The 27894-nt window shown below is 36.5% G+C and overlaps 1 protein-coding gene across 6 annotated transcripts in view; it reads right to left on the bottom strand.

Moving 5' to 3' along the window:
* Positions 1-7387: 7387 nt before the first annotated feature.
* PRKACB (protein kinase cAMP-activated catalytic subunit beta) overlaps positions 7388-27894 on the bottom strand; it is a 126836-nt gene continuing 106329 nt past the window's right edge. For all 6 annotated transcript variants that reach the window (XM_044238577.1, XM_044238574.1, XM_044238575.1 and 3 more), the window contains 2 exons: positions 21057-21221; positions 7388-10612 (listed from right to left, as the gene is read on the bottom strand). In XM_044238577.1, coding sequence (XP_044094512.1) covers positions 10487-10612; positions 21057-21221 — 291 coding nt within the window. In that variant the 3' untranslated portion in view covers positions 7388-10486. The remainder of the gene's footprint in view (positions 10613-21056; positions 21222-27894) is intronic.

Raw genomic sequence — 27894 nt, 5'->3', positions numbered from 1 at the left:
ATCACTCTGGTAAACCCACAAAGTTTTTCCAGAACACAAAATAATGCTTTTCCATACAACATTGTTGTGGTTTTTTGGTGGAAAATATAGAAGACTTTGGTGAACATCAATTTTTTCCTGTCTGACCAGCACGACTTTCTTTGGAAAACTACCTCTACCCAGTCCACAGAATTCTGGTGAGGCTGTTAATCATGGCTGTCTCTTCGTCCAGGCTCAGATGTAGGCTCTGACCCAGGCTGGACCATGGGTCCCCTTGGGGGACTTATACAGTGCAGGAGAAACTTCTGAAACTTCCATCTCCTTCATCTGAGACCATGGGCACTTTCACAAGTGCAAGCCTGAAGGGGCTGGTGGTTTTATTTTCTGCTCCATGGAGCGTACCTATTGAGGGTGAAGTTAATTCTGAGGACAGGGCCAAGTGGTTGAGAGAGAGGCAAAATTTTGGTGATATAGTTTGGTCTTTTAGACGTTACTGTGACAAAAGTCCCCCCCCAGACTTTCTGGTTATGTAAATTCACTGCTCCGCCCCTCCCCCGCCTTTTTTTTTTTGGCTAAAAATGCTTTGCATTGTGTGGTCTGTTATTTGTTAGGGAGAGAGTCTAGGACTACTATTTGTTCCCAAAGTACAAAAGCAAGATTCAGAGTCTTCCTCTTTTAGCAAGAATTGGTACCAACACATTATATTCAGAAAGGTGCAAGCCAGGTTCCATAAATAACAAGTATGAAGGGAGAGAAAGCAAAAAGAGGGGAAAAAAATCACTGGCATGCTATCCAGAATGGTGGAGGTGAGACCACCGATGAGAAGATTCTATGCTCGGTTTTAGGTGTTGAGTATATGTCAAGTGCTCAGCAGATTTTTGTTTGTTTATCATATGGAAGAAAACTTGTGTTTGGTTTGCGATTATTTTCTGAGCCATGGTACAGACAGGAATGAAGTTATCCTCAGATCTGTAAATAACAAAGAAGGACATTGCTACTTGAATGAAAGAGGCTTTTTCTGGATGCCAGTAACCACATGATTTATTCAGAGAGAACAGGCTGCACTTAACTGTGTGCTTCCTGACTTCGATTTAATATAAAGAAAATAGTAAAATTTTAAGAACAAAGGTTTGTGTTCATTGAGTATGAGTTTCAGTGTACTCTGAAGAAATGGGCAGTGAAGACAAGAGTCTTTTTTTCCATATGGCAGTGGTCTGGCTATTAAAGGGAAGGGTGCTTGTGAGTTTGGGAAATGAGGAACGAGATGAAAACACTTCCTTGTGGCAGTAATAATGCTCATGAGGCTATTTCAGTGATATCTGGTGGTTTGCTCAAAAGCATTATCAATGATATGCTGTCTCATGTTCAATCTTGAAAGAAAGACATTGGGTTTTCTTGAGAAGACAGCACTCTGGTGAAAATGGCTTACTTGCTAAGAGTAAGTATCATAACATTTGCTTTTTTGAAAAATGGATAAAAATTTCAATGTTCCGTTATTGGTCATATAGATTTTTGATTAATTGCTTTACCATTTTAAAGAATGCAAGCAATTCAGCAAAGTATAAAGGAGAAATTAGGAGATAACGCCAAACCCTATACCGTGAGTTACATCCCAGGCTTTACCCTATGCACACATAGAGCCGGAAGGCCAGAGATGGGAGAGGTACATCACTAGATAGCATGCGTTTTATAAAAATTACATCATACTTTTTAACAGAAGTCTTCAACTTCATGTTACTTATATTATAAAATCCAATTTACCACGAGAAATTGAAATGAAAATAAATGTAATTGAATTTAACACAAGAAAAAGAAGTTGAAAAACTGCAGATAAATGGTTCTTCCTTACAAAATAGTTACACAATTATAAAAAAAAATCATTCAGAAGTTAGAGTCATTATCTCATTTAACCACACATACTAATTTTAGATTCTATTAGTTGACTTCCTGTAATAAAGGGTAAGAAATTACCAGTCTCACTTCCTTTCCCTACCTTCCAATTTTGCTGGTTATCTTACTTCAATTTTGCCAAGGTTTAAAACACTTCCATTTGGTTCTATAGTTCTAATTACCATAGTTGCTTATAATTAGTATGACATTTAGACAGATTCAGTGTTCACCATGGGGTTTTTCTCATGGCTTCTTCATTATTAAGTTCTTTATTTTGATTCATATTTCCAGTTGGGTATGGAGGGCTCATAGGTTTTCAAATTCTTTCATTTATTAACAGGGACCTGTCTCGTGCTTTTAAATAAAAAGCAACTTGGCTAGGTATAATACTCTTTGCTTCTACTTTCTTTCCCCTAGAACTTTATAGCCGTTATTTAATTGTTTTTTTGGCACCAAGTATTACTGTGGAGACATCTGAGGCCAATCTGTTTCTGCCCGCACCTTAAGGTGACTTCATTCTTATGCATAACATTTTACACTTGATCTTTGCCAAAAGGCCAAGAAGTGATTATGCATAACATTTTAATCATTGGAGTTCAATATCCTGATCATAGTATGGCTTGATGTTGAAAGCTCTGTGTCATTTCCCCCTGAAAAACAGTGTATTCTTTCAATATATAAATTCAGTTTTTGCTTCATTTTGGCAGAACATTTCTATGTGATATATTTGAATATTTTTGTTTCATTAATTTGTATCAAAATTCAGTATGCAAAAGTAGATCATCTTTGTTCTCAGTATCTATTACCATTTCTGAACTTTCTTTAATCTCTTCACCTTTTTATTCTCTGCTCTGTAATTATCTCATTGTAAAAAAAAAAAAAATCTTAGGTGAGTCTGTGGATTCATCTCCACTTACCACTGTGTATTTTCCATCATGTTTCTGGTCTGTGGAGATGTTTATTTTGTTTTGAGTGGAATCTATGCCTTTAAAGATATTTTAAAATATATTCCTTCATTTCTATATGTTTGGGGATGGAGGGCAAAAGGAAAAAAGGAGGGTTTGTGTGTCTTTTAAATTTTAGCATGACCAGAATTTTTAAAGCTCTTCTATGTCTATCTCATTTTTATTTCTAATGAAGTTTTTCCTGGTGGGGGGTGGGGGACAGGGAGTGGTTCTCTTCAAGCTTTCCAGAAGCTATTTATTCCTTGAAGGACCATTTTCCTTCACATATACCTTTACAAGTGCCTTATTGAGTCCCTGTAGGTAAAAATTTTTTACAATGTATTTTATTTGGAGTGGCCTTAATTTTACCTCTGTTGTTTCTTCTCTTACTGTGATGGCTAGGATTACCTTTGCCTTGTTCTTTTACTGTGATGGCTAGGATCCTTCAACACAATGTAGAATAAGAGTGATGATAATGGGAACATCAGAGTCCAGCTGGGAAAACAGAAACCATTCTAGGTATTTCAACAGAGGAGATTTAATAGAAGAAATTGGTTCTACAGGTGATGGAAGAATAGGGAGTCTAACAGCTGCACTTAATATAACAAAAAACGTATCAGCCATATTTATAAAACCAGCCAAAGATAAAGACAAATACTAAAATGGTGAAGTCACCCAAAGATGAGTAACTGCAGAGCAATTTATTGCCCTGGCCTGGAGGAAAAAAGGAAGAGTGGGGTTCACAGAGCTGAGAAGCAAGGGCTATCTAGTGGAGAACTGTAATAGTGACCAGGAGCTGGGACAATGGAGAAGACTTTAGTGATGGTACAGAACAGAGAGAGAGATAGGGAGGGAAACACTCTGCTTATACCTTTCTGCTCCCTTCTCTGCCTTACCATCACTTCTTACTGGTCAGACCTATCTGGTTGCTAGAGGGCTAGGGTGCCTTGAAAGAATGTCCTCCACCTTGCAATGAAACAGCTGTTTACTTGGGAGTATAATTCTAAGTTTAAAAATAGTCATTGAGAACTTTGGAGACATTACTTTTCCATTGTTATGTCTCCTTTCTTTAAAACTTCAGACAATTATGTCTCAAGGGTGAACTCCCATGTTTCTTAACTTTTCTTTCCTATTTTTCTATCTCTACCATTTGAGTATAAATTGAGATTTCCTAAACTCTATCTTCCAGATCACTAACCTTCTATTTAAATCCTGTGTACTCTAAAATTTATTTCCTTTGCATAATTGTTTTTTTGAAACATCTTTGCAAAGGTATAATGTACTCATTTTAAAGTACAAAGTTCAATGAGTTTTTGCAAGTGTAGACAATCAAGATGCTTTTTAGATGCACTTATGTTGCTGCTTGTGTCAGTAGTGTGCTCCTTTTTCCTGATGAGTAGTATTTCATTGCATGGACATAGCATCATTTGCTGATCTGTTCATCTGCTGCTGTTTGTTTGAATTGTTCTCATTTTGGGACTGTTGCAAAGTTGTTGGATATTTATGTCTTTGTATAAGCATATGTTCTCATTATCTTGGGTAAATACCTAGAAGTATTTTAAGAAGTATTTAAATTCTTAAAATTTTAAGAATTTTAAGAAATTCTAGAAGTAGGTGGGTAATCATATGACAAGTGAATGGTCAACTTTGTACAGACAGCCATACTATTTGGCACAGTGGCTGTGCCATTTTACGTTCCCACTGGGAATGCATGACCCTTCCATCCAGTTGCTCTCCATCCTCACCAACACTTGGCATTACCAGTGTTACTGATTTTAGTCTTTCTGTGGGTATGTAGTGATATCCAATTGTGGTTTTGGTTTTGAATGTGTCAGTGAACAGTGTTGTGATATTGAGTATTTTTGAAGGTATTCAGAAAGGATTTGCTACTCCAGTTCCATGACAGTGTCCTTGAAAATGTGCTGCCTGCTAGTCACTACACTTCAGGAAAATCTGCTTAAGTCTAGGCTCTGTTGGAATTGTGAAGAGATTGCGAAAATTGTGAAATTGTGAAAAGATTCTGCCTTTCGTCTAATCATATTTTCCACCTAAAATGACATTAGTAAGTGTGGTAGGTAGGATAATTTCTCTCTCTTCTCCCTCTGCCCCAGAGATGTTCATGCCCAAATTCCCAGAACTTGTGAATATGATAGGTTATATGGCAGAGGGGAATTAAGGTTGCTCATTAGCTGATTTTACAATAGGGTGAATAACCTGGACATCCAGGTGGCTCAGTAAAGTCACAAGGGTCTTTAAATGTTAGAGGGAGGAGGAAGAGGAGGTTAGAGGGATGCAACATATAGACCCAGCTCAATATTGCTGGCTTTGAAGACGGAGGAAAGGGGTCACCAGTCAAGGAAAGTGAGCAGCTTCTAGAAGCTGGAAAAGAAACAGACTCTCCCCTTCAGTCTCTAGAAAGAATACACTCCTGCTGATATGTTGATTTTAACCCAATGAAACATATTTTTAATACCAGACTTCCAGAGCTGTAAGATAATGCATTTATGTTGTTTTAAGTCACTAAGTTTATGGCAATTTGTTACAGTAGCAATAGAAAATTAACATATTGAGGTAATAATTTACTGTGACAATTGCTACCACTGAACCCACTGCAGCTTATTCACCAACACTTTATCCTCTTCCAACTTTCCTTTTGGCTATTTCATTAACCTCACCATTAAGAGATGACAGAGACTCTAAATTTAATGATTTGCTCAATTTTAGGTTGTATTATCACAGCTTCAAGAAGATAGCTTGATGGCAAGAGTAAGTCTAACCAGGAGTTAGAATTGGTTTCAGCTACCCATCCTTTCCCCTATGCTCAGTAACTACTGTCTTCTGTTTCCTGCTTATAGTCCAGAAAAGATTAGAAGTAAGACAGCAGGTACACTGAGGTTTGTGACCACACAGACATTGTTTTGTTTGTTTGCTTGTTTTTTGCTTATGGTAAGTTATTTATTTCAGTTTGTGTCAGTTAACAAAGCATTTGAAGTGAGATCAGTGCAAGACCTTCATCAGAGGAATACAGTGTATGCACAGGAGTACTGGTGGTGGGTGTACTAGTTTGTTACCACAGAGTGGGCAGCTTAAGCAGCACAATTTTTTTTTTTTTTCTCACAGTTCTAAAGGTTAAAAGTCTAAGATCAAGGTGTTAGCAGGGTTGGCTTCTTTTGAATCCTCTCTCCTTGACTGGTGGAGGGCCATCTCCCTCTTATGTCTCCGCATGGTTTTTCTGGGCCTGCATTTTCTATGTTCTAATCTCTTCTTACAGATTCACCAGTTGGCAGATTAGGGCCCATCCATCGGACCTCATTTTACCCTAATTAAAGGTCCTACCTTCAGGGGTGCCTGGGTGGCTCAGCTGGTTAAGCATCTGCGTTTAGTTCAGAGCCCCACATCAGGGTCCCTGCCCAATGGGGAGCCTGCTTCTCCCTCTGCCTGCCCCTCCCCTCTGCTGCTCCTGCTCTCCTCCCCAAATATAAATAAAATCTTAAAAAAAATAAAGGTCTTGCCATCAAATATAGTCATATTCTGCGCTACAACAGGGAGGACTTCAACATATAAATTCTGGAGAAATACAATTCAGCCCTTATCAGAGAGCCCTTATCAAAGGCTATTAAGTAAGGCATATGGAAAATGTTCAAGAAAACTAAAATGAAAAGTATTTAACTTCGCATCCAATATTTGTGCATAAGAGAAAATTTAAATGGCTTTCAAATGATGATTTGGAGTGAAGATATGCCTAGATTTTTGTAATTAGTTGTATATAGAAATGAGAAAACTGGCATTTTGTGTTAAGCCCTGACAATGATAAAATAAAGCAAACACTGGTATAAAGATAGTAAACATGGTGTTATAAAGTACATCAATATTTACAAATATTTGCAGTAACAATCCCAACAATAAAAAATAGTAAGCTGTTAAAGTAATTAACTAAAACATCATTACTTGAGGTCGACAACTACAGAAACACACACTAATCAACCTGGCTGAAATCAAAAGAGGTAATGTGAACTCAACAACACTTCTGAAAAAAATAAAAATTTGGGGTGCCTGGGTGGCTCAGTGGGTTAAAGCCTCTGCCTTCGGCTCGGGTCATGATCCCAGGGTCCTGGGATCGAGCCACATTGGGCTCTCTGCTCAGCAGGGAGCCTGCTTCCTCCTCTCTCTCTCTGCCTGCCTCTCAGCCTACTTGTGATCTCTCTCTGTCAAATAAATAAATAAAATCTTTTTTTAAAAAAAAAGTAAAACTTCATAGTTCATTGTTCCAATAGAAGATGTCTCTTGTAGTATCAATCATTTAACTATGAATATTTTCAACATTCTGTTAAGAGTGATTTGGAGTAAGAGCATGAGGAAGAAATAGATCCACTTTTTAGACACTGGAATGAATTTATTAGTTTCTTAATATACACTCAGTTGGACTTGATTGGTGGATGTTTCTCTCCTATTACTGTTCCCACTACCACAGATCAAACCAAATGCCTAAAAACTGGAATCTATAAGCATCTATAGTATCTGCAGAAAAGAAATCGGGAGATAAGGGCACCAAATAGAACACAAGACTCAATAACTTTTTATCCTTTGAAGATACTTTAATTTTGCTGTTATGATTACTTAAAAAACACAGTTGTTTTCAGCATTTCCTAGCTACAGTGGTGCATAGGAAATTCCATTCTAAACAAAGAATTAATTAATGAAATAACAACACACCTTAACATTTTACATTGATAGGTTACAGTTTACAAGGTGCTTTCACATACATTATTTCATTTGATTCTTACAACAAGCAGATAAAACAGTCAGTGGGAAAAATGATTTTTTTTTAGGCTTTTGATGAGTATTTTCAGGCCAATGGGCAGTCAATACAAGAACATATCAAAAAAAAGACAGCAATACCCACAAGCCACAATATCTTTTTTGGTAGGTTGACCGTTTGATATCAATTGGATTTTTAGCATCAGTGAAGGAGGAAGGAATCAAAAGAGACATGAAGTCCTTGTGATATTCAAAAAATTTTAAGAACACTGTAAGAGATAAGGAGAAGAAAGAGAAGAAAGGCCCTAAAATATCACCTTACCAAGACTTACTTCAAAGCACATTATCCCTTCAAACTGTCAAATAAAAAGGATCTTGTCATGACATGTGAAAATTAGAAAAGACCTTAGAACTCATTTTGATCAAAATGGAACTCATTTTGTAGCGCTAAGGCCAAGGTCATCCTGACTGTGACAGACAAGCCTGAGACCCAAATTTCTTGACTTTTGAGTCAGGGGTCCTTCCTCTGCAATGCCATCTCCTTATTATTTACTGAGGAAAAATGTCATTTCTTCTGTTTCAAATAATGTGATTTTAGGTTAAATACTGATTTATTCCACTGATTATTCAAGTTTTTATTTCATTCTTGGCTAAACTGTGGCTGAAACTGTGAGTTTTATATAACTTTAAGATATTCTAATTCAGTGTACTTGATTGGTTGGAAATAGACTCTCTTGACCTATCAGAGAGCTTGCTCATGTCCTTTAAGTGGAGAGTAAAATGGGAATGGCAAAATAGCCCTCAAAACCAATGTACGCCTAGGGTTCATCTACCTAGGCAGAGTCTAAATCTTTTTAATTGCTGAAAACTAAAGCGTAATAATCAAAGTGTCATCCCCAAGATTTATTAAAATAATTTTACAATAATATACAATAAAGCTACCATAGAATTTGTAGCATACACATAGAATACAATGATCAGCATGTTCTTGGGCCAAAAACTAATTAAAATATTTTATACAAATGATGTATTAAATTTATTAACATGATGATATATTTTTGTCACATAAAACTTGATACAGCAAAGTATTTCATATTTTCCTTGCACATTTTAAATATAGGTGGACCAACTGAAATCAGCATCAGCTTTTAAATGACATAACCATGCAAAAACACTTGACAACCAATAGATGTACAGATTGATGCAGAGAATATTCCAGACAGGCTTTTTTCAATGTCTTCAAAGGTTTTATACAGGGGTGTGGTACAGAGGAAAAGAAGTAGTCAGTGACCTGCACCAATAATGAAGCAAATAGAATGCTTATATATACATTAAGATCAGTTTGATTAAAAACAACTTATATGCATGTAATTGATCATAAAAAATGAACAGTTTATTTTTGACTCTTTTGGTGTGTTGTTTTAAGATAGGTCACTGACACACGGAGATAAAACCAGATGGCAAAATTTAAAAGCAAAGACAAAAATATTTAAAAAACAGAATTAAGCCATGGATTCTCAACAAACGTTGAACTAAGTGTGCAAAAGTGCCTGAAATTTCCACGTGACAGCAATGTTGTTGGCAAAGAAGTATAAAAAAAATTAAACTCAAATACTAAAATTGTATCTGCATGATCATACATTCTGTTTACTGAAAGAAAAAGGCTTGAAATTCTGACATGTTTAAAAATATCACACCTCAAAATTAAAACACAATTGTGGCAGTTTTAAAAAACTTCATCCCTTTTCCTCATTGATGAGGCACAGGATGAAAGCCGAAGCTTCAACAGTGCCTCTCCCTTAGGCTGACAAATAGAGTACATCAGAATAACCTGGCAACAATTCCTTTTGTTCTTAACAAAACATTACTGCAAAACAAAGCAAAGCGAAACAAAGAAAAACCTCATATAAATAAGAGCATCTCTATACTGTTTACAGGTATCAAGCCATTTATTTGACTCAGCAGGTATTTGTCCGCATTAATGTTTTTAATTCTTTTCCTTTAAAAAGTTTACAATGAGGACTATTTGAGAAACTTAAAAATTGTCACTTTCTTCTTCAGTCACCTTCTGTTAAAATACTGGCTAAAACGCTTATGGAGAAGTGAAGGTTTAGAAATCTTAGAGCTAGCTCTAATACCTACAGAAATGCTGGTACCAAGTGATGATCCGTAGCATTAGTTTTTCCTGTGAAGGAGACACATTTGTCACACTGCACAGCTGGTCACTTAATTACTCAAGGGGAAGATGATACAAAAGGTAGTGAAGGGAAATAGAGCCTCTGAGCTCTAGAAATTCAAACTGCTGGGGCTAACTACTCGATGTTAGTCTATCCAAGTGTCTTGCCAGAACAGTGAATTCTACGAAAGTTATTGTTTTGTTTTGTATAAACTGCCTTGTTGATGAGACAAAAAACCGTCTTCAAAAATTGTCAAAAGTTTTGGCAAAACTGAGTCTGAGCTACTCAAAGTAAAAATAGTTATTGGAAGTATATCCTCAAGCCACTGACCAACAAAATAATGGCAAGAACTACCAAAGGCAACACTTATCCTTCCTTGGAAATATCACAGAGCCATAACACTGCCCATCCGAAACACCAACAAAATAAAGTGGAGTACTGTTTGGAGAAAAACTAATGAAAACGAAAAAGGAAGAAATGGACGTAGGGCAGGAGAACCAAAGGGAAGCAGGAAAGTGTCTAGTTGTGTGTTATGGCACAGACAATGCTTTGCTTAGCGGTGCCTTGTTACAGAGGTGGATGCAGAGCGCACACACGGATGGCAATAAAGACCTCACTCAGTCGCTGGAATGACGGAACTAGGTGACTGCTTCAACAAGGACGGTCTCAGCTCCACCGTATCTCCCAACAGAGTGCAAAGACTGAGTGTGAGTTCTGATGTCATCTTGTTGCTCGGCTTTAAAATTCACAAAATTCTTTTGCACATTTTTCTGTTATAGAGACGCGGATATCTTCTTCTTCATAGTCATCAAAGTTGCTGGTATCTCCAGAGCCTCTGAACTTTGGTATGAATGGTGCTTCAACCTACATTTGAGAAGGAAACGTAACTGTGATATTGTGATTTATAATAGGAAAAATATATTTGGTTTCCATCCCAATCCTGAGCACAGAGCTCTTTAAACTCTTGGACTTCATAAATGTTATGTTAATGAGGTGACTTTTGGAAAGCCTCTAGCTAACCTAAGGATGGGTGCTAATTAGACACTTGGAACTTTCAGTCTTAGCCCCTGACCTCCAGGAGGGAAGAGGGGTTGGAGACTAATTTAGTTGCCAATGGCCAATGATTTAAACAATCATGCCTATGTAACGAAGCCATAAAACTTCACAAGAATGGGGTTTGGAGAGTTTCCAGGTTGATGAACAAATGGGGATTTGGGGAGAGTGTTGTGCTTGAAGGTAGCAGGAAGCTCTGAGCCCTTTCCACATACATGTCCTATGTATCTCTTCCATCTGGCTGTTCTGAGTTACATTCTTTTATAATAAACTGGTAATAGTAAGTGAAGTTTCTGAGTTCTGTGAGCTGCTCTAGCAAAGTAATTGAAACCCAGGGGTTTGTGGGAACCTCTGATCTATAGCCTCTTAGTCAGAAGCACAGGTGGTTAGACTTGTGATGGATGTCTGAAGTGGTGGGGGATACGGGCACTCTTATAGGACTGAGCCCTCAACCTACGGGGTCTGATGCTATCTACAGTAGATAGTGTTGAAACTTGAGTTAATTGTGCGGTGGTGGTGGTGTGTGTGTGTGTGTGTGGCGAGGAGGACACACGTATTGGAATAATAAAGAAGAAAAATGAATGCTTGGGAGTTTCTAAACACCAAAGAAAATACATTCCCACTATTATTATATGGTAACATCTTTAAATGCCTTTAAGTCCCTAAATGATAACCGCATTAGAAAAAGCAGCAAACAGTAGGTTTGCCATTATCTCAACATTTTCATTTAAGGAATGGTACAATACTTAAGAGATGTCTAGGATAACCAATGGTATCAAAATGCCAGCACTTCAGGTTACAGAATTCTAGATTTTTCCTTATCAGTTCCTTCCTTTTTAAAATTTTTATTTATTTGAGAGAAAGAGGGTATGAGTAAGCAGGGGGAGGGAGGGAGAGGGAGATAAGCTCAAGCTGATTCTGCGCTGAGCCTGATGTGAAACTTGATCTCATGACCTGAGCTGAAACCAAGAGTTGGATGTTCAACCAACTGAACCACCCAGGTGACTCATGATTCCCCGCTTCTGATACAGGTTCTTTCTAATATGTAAACCAGTGGTCTCCAAAGTTTTTTGATTTATATACCTTTTAATAAAAACATTTTTGAGCATAAATCACCAATATATGTGTAGCTATTTATAAATTATTTACTCACATAAGTATGTTAGTATAAGATACATACACAAACAAGACATTTAAAAAGAACAAGATAAAAAGATCATAGGACTAGGAAGTCTAATATCATCTTTTAGTTTGCCAGCTGGTTGCCTCACATGCACGCTCTGGGGACTGTGGTTCTGCAGCACGCAGAGGAATCAGCAATGCAGACAGCTGCCTCACATCTAGCCAGGTGGCAATTTAGGATCACACCTGTTGGGATCATCTCTACCAGTACAGTGATTGCACAGTTTGAGTTGTCCAGGCCTCTTTCTTCTGTTTCCTGTCTCTCTGCTAGAGACTATTGGACTCTTGGACTATTGGACTATTTCATTGCTCATGAACACTTGGTCAGAGAATAACAAAGACTATGAAAACTGTTCAAATGATCATTTTTGATAATTTGGTATTGGTGTGCACAGTTATAACTGAGATATTAAAACAAATGGCTACAATGAGGTACTCAATTATTTCTATTTATAAATTATCCAGGGATCTTCAAGTCCAACTGATAGTCAAGATCTGCAGTTGATCAATCTATTCAATACAACAATCTGTTTGCTATAGGTACTACTTCTTGGCAGATAAGCTGTTCACTATCTAAGGTAAGTCAAGCCCTCTGGAAAGCACATGAACTCTAAATGGGCAGGAGCAGTTCAGTGTAATCCCTCTTTAAGAATAATTGTAGGGGCACCTGGGTGGCTCAGTTGGTTAAACATCTGCCTTGGGCTCAGGTCCTGGGTTCCAGCCCCATATTGGGCTTCATGCTCAGTAGAAAGCCTGGTTCTTCCTCTCCCCCTCCCTCACCTTGTGCTGTCCTTCTCTCAAATAAGTAAAAGCCTTTTCTTAAAAAAAAAAAAAGAAGTGTAAAAATATAATACACAATATGCGTAGATTAGTAAATGCCAATAGCAGGAATTTTCTTTTTAATATAAATATGAATATATTAAAAATGTATCATTTAAAAATACTAATAAAACAGGTCAACCTCAAGCAAATCTAATAAATACATCTAAATATAGCATTAATTAACACAAATATAACAATAAAGATAGTATAAACAGTGATAATTAGAGGAATATGGATGATTTTACAAGAAAATATAAACTTCTGAAATTGACTGAAGAGGCAAAAACTTAGAAACCAAAAGCCAAAGAAAAATAAGTTTGTTAAAATTTCCAAGTAATAAGTAGAAGTTAGTTCCTATTTCCTCAAGTGTCCCAAAGAATAAAAAGACATGGAAAATTTCCAAGCTCATTTAATGAATTCATTCATTCATTTAATGATTCCCATAATCTCAACTCCAGAAAAACAAAATGGCAGGTAAATAAAACTCATGACTATATAGACAAAAACCCTAAATAAAATTTTAGCAAATTGATTTTGCATATTTTAAATAATATTTTGCAGGTATTACAGTAATAATACCTCATGATTAAATGGTGTTTAGGAATGTGAAGATATCTAATTGATATAATTCATTATGCTAATATGTCAAAGGAGAAAAAGCACAATAAACTAGGAATCAAGGATATTTTCTTTTTTTTTTAATATGTTTTTTGTTTTCTTTTCTCGATATTTCCTTAACCTGATCAAGAATAGTTATCCAAGATAAATAGCTAACTTCATATTTGAAGCTAAAACAGGAAAGGCATTCCCATTCAAAACAAGAATAAGACAATACAGCTCAACAGTCCCACTCTTTCAGAAGAGGCAAATGATACCTCCGCCCACTGTAAATATTTAACAATAAAATGCAAGGAAATCACTGAAAAATCTATGGAAATCAACAACAGAATTTAGTAAGGTGGCCAGTTACAACACAAACATAGAAATTATGTTTCCCCCTATAGCCTACTATAATGGCAAAGCAAATGTATTTGCAATAGCAATCAAAGTATAAATTTAAGGAATAACTTTATTTTTTTGAGGAATTTAATATTATTATTTTAAACTAGGTTCCATAAAGGCCCCATTCATAGTGAAGTAGAGATTTTGGTTCTTTAAGAAAGAAACTGGACCTATATGGGGCAGGGCTTTCTAAGACTTTATTGAATGACAGAAAATGTTTGAATAAAGGTAGAAATATAACATGTTCATTATAAGGAATTGTCAAGATTTTGATTCTCTTCTAACTAATATACTCTTATCCCAATTAAAAGCCCCAAATACAATATAAATATTTGGAAAGACCAATAAAACACGGAGTTATGTTAAATGGGTACAGAGTTCTAGTTTTGCAAGATGGAAGAGTTCTGGAGAGATCCGGTGGTGAAGGCAACACAACAGTGTGAATGTACTTATACCATTTAACTGTACACCTACAAACGGCCGTGACAGCCAATTTTGTATTGTGTATTCTTCATACAGTAAAACTGTAAAAAAATCTGAATTATGTACTCTTTTCCATGAGTATTTATAAGAATTTCACATATTAAATATATATTCTGAAAATTAAAAAAACACCATAAGCCTATACAAAATGGTATAGTATACAGTACAAAAATAGACAAAAGGGGAGGAGTCAAGATGGCAGAGAAGTAGCAGGCTGAGACTACCTCAGCTAGCAGGAGATCAGCTAGAGAGCTTATCTAAAGATTGCAAACACCTGCAAATCCATCGGCAGATCGAAGAGAAGAAGAACAGCAACTCTAGAAACAGAAAAACAACCACTTTCTGAAAGGTAGGACTGGCGGAGAAGTGAATCCAAAGCGACGGGAAGATAGACCCCGGGGGGAGGTGCCGGCTCCCGGCAAGCGGCGGAGCAACGGAGCACAAAATCAGGACTTTTAAAAGTCTGTTCCGCTGAGGGACATCGCTCCGGAGGCTAAACCGGGGCGAAGCCCACACGGGGTCGGCGTGACCTCAGGTCCCGCGGGGTCACAGAAGGCTCGGGGGTGTCTGAGTGTCGCAGAGCTTGCGGATATTGGAACGGGAAAGCCAGCTGCAGAGACAGAGCCGACAGTAAGCTCGCAGCTCGGAGTTGCCTTGAACCGGTCGCAAGCTCGGTGAGCTCGGAGCGCGGCCGGAGGTTGGGCAGACGCGAGTTACTGGGAGCTGTTCGCTGAGGGCGCACAGGGGAGCGGGGCCCCGGGCTCTCGGCTCCTCCGGGCCGGAGACCAGGAGGCCGCCATTTGTATTCCCGTCCTCCGGAACTCTACGGAAAGCGCTCAGGGAACAAAAGCTCCTGAAAGCAAAGCCGAGCAGATCACTCAGCCCGGCCCCTGGTAAGGGCGGTGTAATTCCGCCTGGGGCAAAGACACTTGAGAATCACTACACCACGCCCCTCCCCCAGAAGATCAATAAGAAATCCAGGCAAGACCAAGTTCACCTACCAAGGAGTGCAGTTTCAATACCAAGGAGAGAGCAGCAGAATTCCAGAGGAGGAGAAAACAAACCACGGAACTCATGGCTTTCTGCCTGTGATTTTTTAGTCTTGCAGTTAATTTAATTTTTTTCTTTTTCATTTTTTTTCTCTTCTTCTGCTAAAATTTTTTATAACTTTTACCCTTTTCTTTTTTAACGTTTTTTAACTAGATTATCTAATATATATATTTTTTTCTTTTTTATACTTTTGTTTATTCATTTTCTTTTTTTTTAATTCTTTTTTTCTTTTTTTTCTTTCTTTCTTTTTTGAACCGCTTTTTATCCCCAAATCAGAAGAGATCCTAATCTCTTCAATCTTTTTTTTCTTAATTCTTTTTTAAATTCTTGATTGAATTTTTAATTCAATCTCTTTTTTTTAATTCTTTTTTTCTTTTTTTTCTTTCTTTCTTTTTGAACCTCTTTTTATACCCAAATCAGAAGAGATCCTAATCAGAAGAGATTGGGAGATCCCAATCAAAGGAGATCCCAATCAGAGGAGATCCCTCACCCAATCGTGAGGGGGGAGAAATCCCCCCTCACGATTTGGGATCTCTTCTGATTTGGTTAAAGCATATTTTCCTGGGATTGTTGCCACCCTTTTAGTATTTTACTTGCTCCTTCATATACTCTTAGCTGGACAAAATGACAAGGCGGAAAAATTCACAACAAAAAAAAGAACAAGAGGCAGTACCGAAGGCTAGGGACCTAATCAATACAGACATTGGTAATATGTCAGATCTAGAGTTCAAAATGACAATTCTCAAGGTTATAGCCGGGCTTGAAAAAGGCATGGAAGATATTAGAGAAACCCTCTCCAGAGATATAAAAGCCCTTTCTGGAGAAATAAAAGAACTAAAATCTAACCAAGTTGAAATCAAAAAAGCTATTAATGAAGTTCAATAAAAAATGGAGGCTCTCACTGCTAGGATAAATGAGGCAGAAGAAAGAATTAGCGATATAGAAGACCAAATGACAGAGAATAAAGAAGCTGAGCAAAAGAGGGACAAACAGCTACTGGACCATGAGGGGAGAATTCGAGAGATAAGTGACACCATAAGACAAAACAACATTAGAATAATTGGGATTCCAGAAGAAGAAGAAAGAGAGAGGGGAGCAGAAGGTATACTGGAGAGAATTATTGGGGAGAATTTCCCCAATATGGCAAAGGGAACGAGCATCAAAATTCAGGAGGTTCAGAGAACGCCCCTCAAAATCAATAAGAATAGGCCCACACCCCGTCACCTAATAGTAAAATTTACAAGCCTTAGTGACAAAGAGAAAATCCTGAAAGCAGCCCGGGAAAAGAAGTCTGTAACATACAATGGTAAAAGTATTAGATTGGCAGCTGACTTATCCACAGAGACCTGGCAGGCCAGAAAGAGCTGGCATGACATTTTCAGAGCACTAAACGAGAAAAACATGCAGCCAAGAATACTATATCCAGCTAGGCTATCATTGAAAATAGAAGGAGAGATTAAAAGCTTCCAGGACAAACAAAAACTGAAAGAATTTGCAAACACCAAACCAGCTCTACAGGAAATACTGAAAGGGGTCCTCTAAGCAAAGAGAGAGCCTACAAGTGGTAGATCAGAAAGGAACAGAGACAATATACAGTAACAGTCACCTTACAGGCAATACAATGGCACTAAAATCATATCTCTCAATAGTTACCCTGAATGTTAATGGGCTAAATGCCCCAATCAAAAGACACAGGGTATCAGAATGGATAAAAAAACAAAACCCATCTATATGTTGCCTCCAAGAAACTCATTTTAAACCCGAAGACACCTCCAGACTTAAAGTGAGGGGGTGGAAAAGAATTTACCATGCTAATGGACATCAGAAAAAAGCAGGAGTGGCAATCCTTATATCAGATCAATTAGATTTTAAGCCAAAGAGTATAATAAGAGATGAGGAAGGACACTATATCATACTCAAAGGGTCTGTCCAACAAGAAGATCTAACAATTTTAAATATCTATGCCCCCAACGTGGGCGCAGCAAACTATATAAACCAATTAATAACAAAATCAAAGAAACACCTCAACAATAATACAATAATAGTAGGGGACTTTAACACTCCCCTCACTGAAATGGACAGATCATCCAAGCAAAAGATCAACAGGGAAATAAAGGCCTTAAATGATACACTGGATGAGATGGACATCACAGATATATTCAGAACATTTCATCCCAAAGCAACAGAATACACATTCTTCTCTAGTGCACATGGAACATTCTCCAGAATAGATCACATCCTCGGTCCTAAATCAGGACTCAACCAGTATCAAAAGATTGGGATCATTCCCTGCATATTTTCAGACCACAATGCTCTGAAGCTAGAACTCAACCACAAGAGGAAGTTTGGAAAGAACACAAATACATGGAGACTAAACAGCATCCTTCTAAAGAATGAATGGGTCAACCGGGAAATTAAAGAAGAATTGAAAAAAATCATGGAAACAAATGATAATGAAAATACAACGGTTCAAAATCTGTGGGACACAACAAAGGCAGTCCTGAGAGGAAAATATATAGCGGTACAAGCTTTTCTCAAGAAACAAGAAAGGTCTCAGGTACACAACCTAACCCTACACCTAAAGGTGCTGGAGAAAGAACAAGAAAGAAACCCTAAGCCCAGCAGGAGAAGAGAAATCATAAAGATCAGAGCAGAAATCAATGAAATAGAAACCAAAAAAACAATAGAACAAATCAACCAAACTAGGAGCTGGTTCTTTGAAAGAATTAATAAAATTGATAAACCCTTGGCCAGACTTATCAAAAAGAAAAGAGAAAGGACCCAAATAAATAAAATCATGAACGAAAGAGGAGAGATCACAACTAACACCAAAGAAATACAAACTATTATAAGAACATACTATGAGCAACTCTACGCCAACAAATTTGACAATCTGGAAGAAATGGATGCATTCCTAGAAACATATAAACTACCAAAATTGAACCAGGAAGAAATAGAAAGCCTGAACAGACCCATAACCAGTAAGGAGATTGAAACAGTCATTAAAAATCTCCAAACAAACAAAAGCCCAGGGCCAGATGGCTTCCCGGGGGAATTCTACCAAACATTTAAAGAAGAACTAATTCCTATTCTCCTGAAACTGTTCCAAAAAATAGAAATGGAAGGAAAACTCCCAAACTCATTTTATGAGGCCAGCATCACCTTGATCCCAAAACCAGACAAGGATCCCATCAAAAAAGAGAGCTATAGACCAATATCCTTGATGAACACAGATGCAAAAATTCTCACCAAAATACTAGCCAATAGGATTCAGCAGTACATTAAAAGGATTATTCACCACGACCAAGTGGGATTTATCCCAGGGCTGCAAGGTTGGTTCAACATCCGCAAATCAGTCAAGGTGATACAACACATCAATAAAAGAAAGAACAAGAACCATATGATACTCTCAATAGATGCTGAAAAAGCATTTGACAAAGTACAGCATCCCTTCCTGATCAAAACCCTTCAAAGTGTAGGGATAGAGGGCACATACCTCAATATCATCAAAGCCATCTATGAAAAACCCACTGCAAATATCATTCTCAATGGAGAAAAACTGAAAGCTTTTCCACTAAGGTCAGGAACACAGCAGGGATGTCCATTATCACCACTGCTATTCAACATAGTACTAGAAGTCCTAGCCTCAGCAATCAGACAACAAAAGGAAATTAAAGGCATCCAAATCGGCAAAGAAGAAGTCAAATTATCACTCTTCGCAGATGATATGATACTCTACGTGGAAAACCCAAAAGACTCCACTCCAAAACTGCTAGAACTTATACAGGAATTCAGTAAAGTGTCAGGATATAAGATCAATGCACAGAAATCAGTTGCATTTCTCTACACCAACAACAAGACAGAAGAAAGAGAAATTAAGGAGTCAATCCCATTTACAATTGCACCCCAAGCCATAAGATACCTAGGAATAAACCTAACCAAAGAGGCTAAGAATCTATACTCAGAAAACTATAAAGTACTCATGAAAGAAATTGAGGAAGACACAAAGAAATGGAAAAATGTTCCATGCTCCTGGATTGGAAGAATAAATATTGTGAAAATGTCTATGCTACCTAAAGCAATCTACACATTTAATGCAATTAATGCAAAGGGTTATGGACATTGGGGAGGGTATGTGCTTTTGGGTAAATTGGAAGGGGAGATGAACCATGAGAGACTATGGACTCTGAAAAACAATCTGAGGGGTTTGAAGTGGCGGGGGGGTGGGAGGTTGGGGTACCAGGTGGTGGGTATTATAGAGGGCACGGCTTGCATGGAGCACTGGGTGTGGTGAAAAAATAATGAATACTGTTTTTCTGAAAATAAATAAATTGGAGAAAAAAAAATAAATAAAATGTTTTAAATATTAAGAAAATAATAAATATTTTAAAAATACAAAATATCTTTGCCCATCAAAGAATAAAGCTGTATTTATTAATCTCAAAAAAAAAATAGACAAAAGGAACTCCATTAAAAATAAATTTCGCAGGGTGCCTGGGTGGTTCAGTGGTTGAGCCTCAGCCTTCGGCTCAAGGTCATGACCTCAGGGTCCTGGGATGGAGACCCGCATCAGGCTTTCTGCTCAACAGGTAGCCTGCTTCCCCCTCTCTGTCTGCCTGCTGATCTGCCTACTTGTGATCTCTGTCAAATAAATAAATAAAATCTTAAAAAAAAATAAATTTCACAAACAGACTGAAGTATTTAATAAATTAGCATTAGTAAAGGTGGAATTTCAAATAAGGGGCCAAAAAATTCAATTCATTCAACAAATGCTGAGAGAACAAAAATAAGTCAGATCAAAAAGCACTGGACGGAAGTATAGATTCAGTAAGTCCCCCAAACAGAATTGCTCTTGCCCATACAGCACATCCAGCTGAGGTAATGATGCTAAGGACTGTTTCATAATTTAATGGCTAGGGAGTTTCTGAACCTATCTTATGAGATGCAGAGACTACTGTACTCGCCTTGTTTTGGTCTTTGTTGCATTATTAAATTCTTTTAATGCTTTGTTTTTGTAATTTTTTCTAAAAGACATAAATTTGGAAAAATGTGCTATTAATATTCAATGGCAGCATTTAGATTTTTTTCCTAAGGAAATTCACTTGTGCTGCACAGCATCATTAAATATGGCAAGTCTCTGAAACAGAAGTTTTTGTTTTATGGGAAAAAAAAGCAATATAGTCAAGATGTAAACACTTTATAAATACAAATTATATTTAACCGGGCATTTAAGAAACAAAGGTGAGATAAAAGTAATTCACAGCAAAAGCTTTTGTTAAATGTCTCAATTTGTTATAAAGGTGAAGTGATAAACACTGAAAAATATCTAATGAATCTAGCTATTAAATGTTATTGAATCTAGCTTGTGCCAATCCCGGTGGGAGACTCTATTTGTTTATGTTGTTTTTCTAATATGGTTTCATATCAGTTTTGAAATGCAAACCTTTGGGACATTGTCTGCTGTATCATTACCATGATATTTGAAGAATAAGAGGCCTACGTAGGAGAAATTTGACACTGAAAACATTTCAGGTTGATGGTCAAGACAGAATATGCTTTTTCTTTTATCAAGGAGAAAACTCGTTTTTAAGCTGTGGGTTGGAATTCAAAGGTAAGAATAAATTAAAGTCCTGTGTTAAGTTGGAACAATCTCTATTACCTAATTATAATTTAAATACCAAATTTTCAAAGCTCTTAAATTAAAGAAACGGCTCACCTTCCTCTGGTAAATAGCAATCCAATCTGTGGTGGCAAACCACTTGTGAGTTTTTATATCACTCACGCCATTCTTCAGGTTTCCAAACCGCTTCGTCAAATCCACCTGCAGCAGGTTCCTTAGAAGGTCCTTGAGATCTGAACTGAAGTGCGATGGGAATCGGACCTGTACCAACACACCATGTTGTCAAACATACATTCCAATGGTTAGCATGGCCTCAACTTTAAACAGACCAGAGACCTCTGAAGAAAATGCTTTAAAGGGTTAACAGATCCATTTCTGAGCTCTTTACATTCTTGTTGTGGTTTTCTGCAAGTGCTGTGGTTTTCTGCAAATGCTGTATTATCTGTGTATGTCTCTTTCCCCCAGACCATGAACTTCTGGGGGGAGGGTACTGTGCCACTTTTGTGTTGTTATTCCCTGAATTTATTACACCATTTCAAATAATGTAGTTCATCCAGCTAACCGTAATTGAGACCTACTGTATACTACACTGCTCTCGTGCTGGATATATAGCAATGAACTATGGCATACCTGGTGAATATGGTATTAATTATATTCTAAAGATGGAGAAATTAGGATGCGCAGACATTGTATAACTTACCCAATCGTTGGACTACAAAGTGGCAGAGTTGGGACTAAAAATCTAGTCATGTTGCTAGGCTCATGAGTTTTGTTCTTTATTACATGGTCTTCAATTTATTGTCTGACTTTAAAAAAGCTCAACATGATGTACATTCTCATATTTTCAAAGTGTAAGTTAAACCATTAGCAGGCCAAGCCAGACTCTATGGCAAAACTAGATTCCTAACTCGAGTCTTCTGCTACTTCTGCTGCTGATGCTATTTTGTACTGAAAGTGTATTTATGTACAAATTGTGTTCCTAGGACCCACTTTCATCAGAGTCAACTAGGAGAGTGGAGGGATAAAAATGTTGATTTCTGGGGCTTACTTAAAATGATGAGGGCACTGGGTCTGAAATTCTGAGGTTTTTATCTCTAAGTGATTCATTCATATGTGCACGAAAGCTTGAGAAACATTATTTGCAACTCTATTCATTACTTTATGCAGAAGTTGTATTTTTTCTGTCAGTAACAGATGCAAAAAATTTTAATGTAAGTGAACTAAAATCATACTAGAGGAAAACTAGTATTTGTGTCCAACAACCAAAGACTAATTGAAGATCAAATAGCTAATAACTGAACAGGATTTGGGAGTCAACTCATAGAAATTAGCTACTAAAATCCTCATTTTTGCAAAGCTTATATTACCATACATTATAAAAGGGTTTGTGTTCTAAAAAAAAAAAAAAAGCGAATTGCCACCACCTTTAGTTTTTAGTTCTAAAAGTAAAGTTTTATTGTTATAATGGCTTATTAGAAGTTCAGCACTCTGCTAAACTTAATGCACACTGGCTCATAAAACCCAAAATTTAACATTAAGGTAAACATGATTATAACTTCCATTTTACAGGTGATGTAATTGAAACTTACACAGATTAAGTTATTTGCCAAGACTATAGAGCTAAAAAGTGGTGATAGAGCTGTAATTCCAAACCAGCTGTTCTGACTTTAGAGTATACATTCTTAATTATTCCATACTGTTTTCATGATTCAATAACCTGAAAATAGTTATTGTCAGGACATTTCCAAAAGAATGAAATTTTCATCTTAAAAATATTTGCTGCACACTTCCTCATTTATCATAGTTGGAGTAGAAACTAGAGAATATGTGGTATTCAAAAGGCATACTGTCTAAAAATAACATGATATATTTACACAGTGGTTATATTCCAACTTTGCTTAGATTGCAAAGAAGTAACTTATTGGAAATGGAGCTATCCTTGTATGGAACAGAATCTGCATGAACTGCTCAATGTAGAGTGCCAGTTATTTTCCCTTTCATGATGTTCAGAATACTAGACAATGTACCATTCTTACAGATTCAGGTAATGTGCAACAGAATGCCTAAAGAATAAACACACCTAAATAGAGTGGCTCTTTATTTTGGAATGCAGATGAAGTATTGGTGTTGGATTAGTTAATGTGTGTGTATATATTTGTAAACTTTAGAAGAGTTATTCTCAAATGGGGAGTTGTAGTTGGGGAATTGTGACGGTAGAAATCAGAGTTATCTGGAAACCTTATCAAATGATAGACATATCCTCTTCACCTCTAATCACACCCCATTCTCCCCCAGAGATTCTGTTAGATTCCCCCCCACTTACATAGTAAGCATGTTAATAATGAGAATATGTCAGATCTTTTTAGTATACTGAAGGAGAAATAATGGGAATCATTATGAAAGTATTTTTTTCTATGATGTGAAACATGATCAGAAATGTAGTTTCTTTGTTGATTTGACTTTCCAAAGAGCCATGTTGATTCATCAAACTGAAATTAGCAAAAACCAAAAAATGACTTAAACACAATTGTGTTTTAGATGCAAGGCTTTTATTTATGGTATATTAACTTGGAAACACCAAATATATCTATAATGGGAAGAATGACTAATTTTTCCTTCAAAATTATATTAAGAAGAGTATTATTTCTATTATTATTAATAATATAACTGCTGTAGAAATTGAAATCAGAATTCTAGAATATTGGAGCAAAGGAAGTTTTAGTTTAATTTAGTCTAAACCTTCAGATAAGTCTAAACCTTTAAGATAAGGAACCCAAGCTCCAGTGAGACTACCAACTTAGTTTCATTCTTGGGAAAAATAACTTAATCCTCCTGACTTCTATGTCCTTCAGCAAGTCCATTATTGGGCAAACAATGTGAAAGTACCAGATATGGAAAAGAGCCAGATATGGAAAAGAAAAAGTCTAGATCCATTAAACCTTTAGATCTGAGAGATAAGATTATTGGAAACTGGCATTAAAATGAAAGAGGTGTTTGCACAATATACACTAATATTTCCTGGTTACGATTCTTTAACAACCTTTAGAGACTAAGTTACTTCTGAGTTTCCTAATAATATATTCTTGAGAGTAGATATATTTCTATGATGAGGTACAGACATACAGAACAAGCTTTTGACATAGACTGTGTATCAAAGTAGTCTGTGATAATTTAAAAAATACAGATGTTTGGAATATACAGAAGACCAACTGAGTCAGTATCTCTGAGAATGAGTGTCCACTTCATGAAAGCAGAGATCATAACTAATTGCTGTATCTATCACTGGTCTGACATACAATATGTACTCAGTATTAAATGAATGCAAGAATTCAAATTTGACAAATAATGATCAATGAACACCTTCTACATATTAGGCACATAGTGCTTGGGATACAGTAGTAAACAAAATAAGACAAACAGTCCTATCTTCACAGAGTTTCCATCCTAGTAAGGAACAGAAATGATAGTAATTTATCAAAATGTTGTCATTCACTCATCCCCCACAAACTCTTGCCCTGGAAGTTCTTTGATTTCTACTCTAAAGAAAATGGGGAATCATTGCAAGGTTCTGGAAGGAGTAACACGGTCTAATTTGAAATTTTTAAAGAAAGACTGACTCAGAAGACAGCAGTTATCAGTGGAGGTGGTAAGAAGTGGTTGAATTCTGTATATCCTAAAGGTAGATAAAGATAGACCCCAAATGGTTTTCCTGTACATTAGAAACAGAGTGAAGACTCCATAGTGTCTTGGCCTGAGTAACTGAAAGGATCATGTTGCCATCAACTGAGATGGAAGAGCAGTGGGAGGAACAGATTTGCTAGGGAAAATAAAAATCTGTTAGTTATGGACAGAGTTAGTTTAGGATATTTATTAGATACCTGAATGGAGATCTCAGGAAGTTGGCTACAAGCGTTTGCAACCAAGAATCAGGAATGGACTGAAAAAATGAATTTGGAAATTGTCAGTTGGTATTTAGAGTCATGAAGCTGGATGAGGGCGCCGATGGAGAAAGTGCAGAGAGGAGAAGAGGACCAAGGCAAGGAGGGCGACAAGGAAAGATTAGTAAGGCAGGAATAAAACTAAGATTGTGAAGAGTCACTGAAGCCAAGGGTACAGATAATAAATGAACCACTAAATTAGATTCTGTTTCTGGCTTTGCCACAAACTACCTTTTATCTTTGGGCAATTCTGAATCTTGATTTACCTACATATAGGATAAGAGAATCAAGCTAAGTAAAACTGAGCATTTTTAATCATCTCAAAAATTCTACCAGTCTCTCACTTCCGTAGAAAGAATACCTGAGTTTCAATTCCAACTCAGTCACATACATGCTCTATACTTTTGGGCAAACTTTCACTTTTCTGAGTCTCAGTTACCTCCTCTATAAAATGATGAAAGTGTACTTTATCCCCCAATTTAAAAAGAAATTAGGTAATTTTTATGAAACTGATGCAAGGCACTAATTCAATACATTTTAATTTTTTTGACCTTTGTGTTAGAATAATATTTTAATAAGTTGAATTTTCAAATCAAAGAAGGAACTTGGAAGACAGCAATATCTCTAACTAGATATCTGGACTACTCAAGGACAGTCTGCTAGAAAAGTCATTTGGAGAAGGCAAGAAGTTCCTTCTCATCTTATGCTGTAGCTTTTAATTTATAGAAGAGCATTTTCTTCTTTCCTTATGGTATATAAATTTGGTAGAGTGAAGGAGAAAAAGGAAATGACCCTATTTTAGAAAAACAGCATTGTAAATATAGCTGATATTTTAAACAACTTCACCAAATCACATCATGTAATATGTTAAACCAACTACAAAATTCACTCTGAATGATCAAACTTGATAGAATATTGGTTCTGCTTATAAAGTCTTGCACTTTTTTTTTACTTTAAGAAACAAAATAAAACCAAAATCAAATTTGTGTACACTCAGTTTAATCACAGAATTACAAAGTTGATCTCTGAAGAAGGGAAAAATTTTACTGCTGTTACTTTGCAAGTGACAGGGAGATGGCTTAATTAGTAATATGAGTTTTTATGCATTGGGATAAAATTTACTGGCTTAAATGACTCAAAAGAGTTTGCACACAGCCAGCAAGCAATAATCTGTTAACTCCTGTCCATAAGCATGCTGGAATAAATTTTTAAAAATTACCTTTCTGTATCTGAAACTAATGTACCACATGTTGGCTAATTGAATTTAAATTTAAAAAAAGAAAACAAATTAACTTTCTAAATTAGGTATAGTTCTAAGAAATCTATATCCCAGTAACAAATTTATCTAGCAAAAATGAGCATATATATTAATAAATTTTTCAAAAGGCATAATAACAACTTTCATATGTTAGATTTCCTATAGATATGGTACCAACCTCCACCCTGTTTCATAGGGCTTGAGGCAACTTTAATCAGCCTGAATCTTTATAAATAAAAAGAATGAGTACATTTAAAAAATACTTATTAAATATGAGTACTACAAATGTGGACTCCTGATCTGTTCTTTTACCTATGCAAAAAGAGCAGGAGTTAGGATGGTTACAAAGGACCATTACCCACCAGATCCTCATTCCCTTCATTGCAAAACAAGTTGCTGTCATTTGCCCAAAAGATCACTAGAGTAAGGACTGTCTCAAAAAAACTATTAAGAAGAATTTTAAATGACCACAGCAAAGTGTTAAGAAATGGCCAGGGTTTTCGGCATTGGTAAAGCTGCTTTTGAATTTTATGGAAATGACTACTGAGTTTCGAAGTTTCTTTAATTATAACCATAGACAAACAGAAAATGCATTTAAATTTCCTAAAAGCATTAACAATAGCATCTTAGAAAAAGTGTAGTGGCATTTCTGCACATGGGTTTATTATTTAGGAAATAGAATCTGTGCATTAAAGAGACAATGTAGCAGGTTGGGGCTGTTACCCTTAACGAATGCGTGCTTGCAAGTTTAGCCCTAGGCAGGTATCTGGGAAGTGGCATGGTAACAGTTCTTTTAAAATGATATGAAACTTTCCCTAAATAATGAGCATTCACTGTACCTAGATTGTATAAACAGTATGGCGTATACTGAATATCTATTTTGCTCTGTGAGTTTGGGATGTAGGTATGCACTAGGCAGAAGGTGTATATACGATCCCAATAAAATCGCTGGGCACTGAGTCTTTAATGAGCTTCCCTGGTAGACAAAAATTTGTTGCTAGAAGAATTAAGTTCATCCCTTGTTAACTCCACTGGGAGAAGACTCTTGAAAGCCGTGCCTAGTTTCCTCAGGAGACTGCCCCATGAGCCTTTCCCTTTGCTGATTTTACTTTATACCTTTTTGTTATAAGGTATCTTATAATGAATGTACTTGTTAGAATAGATGGTATTAATTTCTTGGGTATTACTATATGCTGAAATCTAAAACTCTTCCTAGTGAATCACCTAAACTGGGAATGGTTCTAGGGACCCATGACACAAAAAGGAATAGTCAGTTAACTGCTAATCAATTACCCTTCATGTGAATGTGAATTTCCCTCGAGGAAAAAATGCACTACCTCTTTGATCATTCTCTATATATGTGTGTTTACAACTTTACATTTTGTAGAGTGTCTCTGTGTGCATTTCTGGTGCTCATTAATAATGGGATAATATTTACTTTATATGTAATGAAGCTCAGTATTTTTTTTTAATTATATAATTTCAAGGACTGTGAAGTTATGGTTTCCACAACAGCTGTTACTTGACTGCCTAATTTACAAGTATCAATTTTGAACACAATATTAAGTTTTATATTTCTAAGAGTAATGCAACCAAACAGAGTTGTTGTGGAAACCATAACTGATTCTTGTCATACAGTATATGGCACCGAAGTATGAAATTTGAAGACTATATACAGAAACTCAGCATATAAATTGCTAGGATATGGCAACTTTAATGTGAGAATTATAAGACTTTT

The sequence above is a fragment of the Neovison vison genome, chromosome 2 (assembly GCF_020171115.1).
Source record: "Neovison vison isolate M4711 chromosome 2, ASM_NN_V1, whole genome shotgun sequence".
In the NCBI taxonomy this organism is placed as follows: domain Eukaryota; kingdom Metazoa; phylum Chordata; class Mammalia; order Carnivora; family Mustelidae; genus Neogale; species Neogale vison.
Note: the sequence above shows the minus strand (reverse complement) of the source record. Positions and strands in the feature narration are given on the sequence as shown.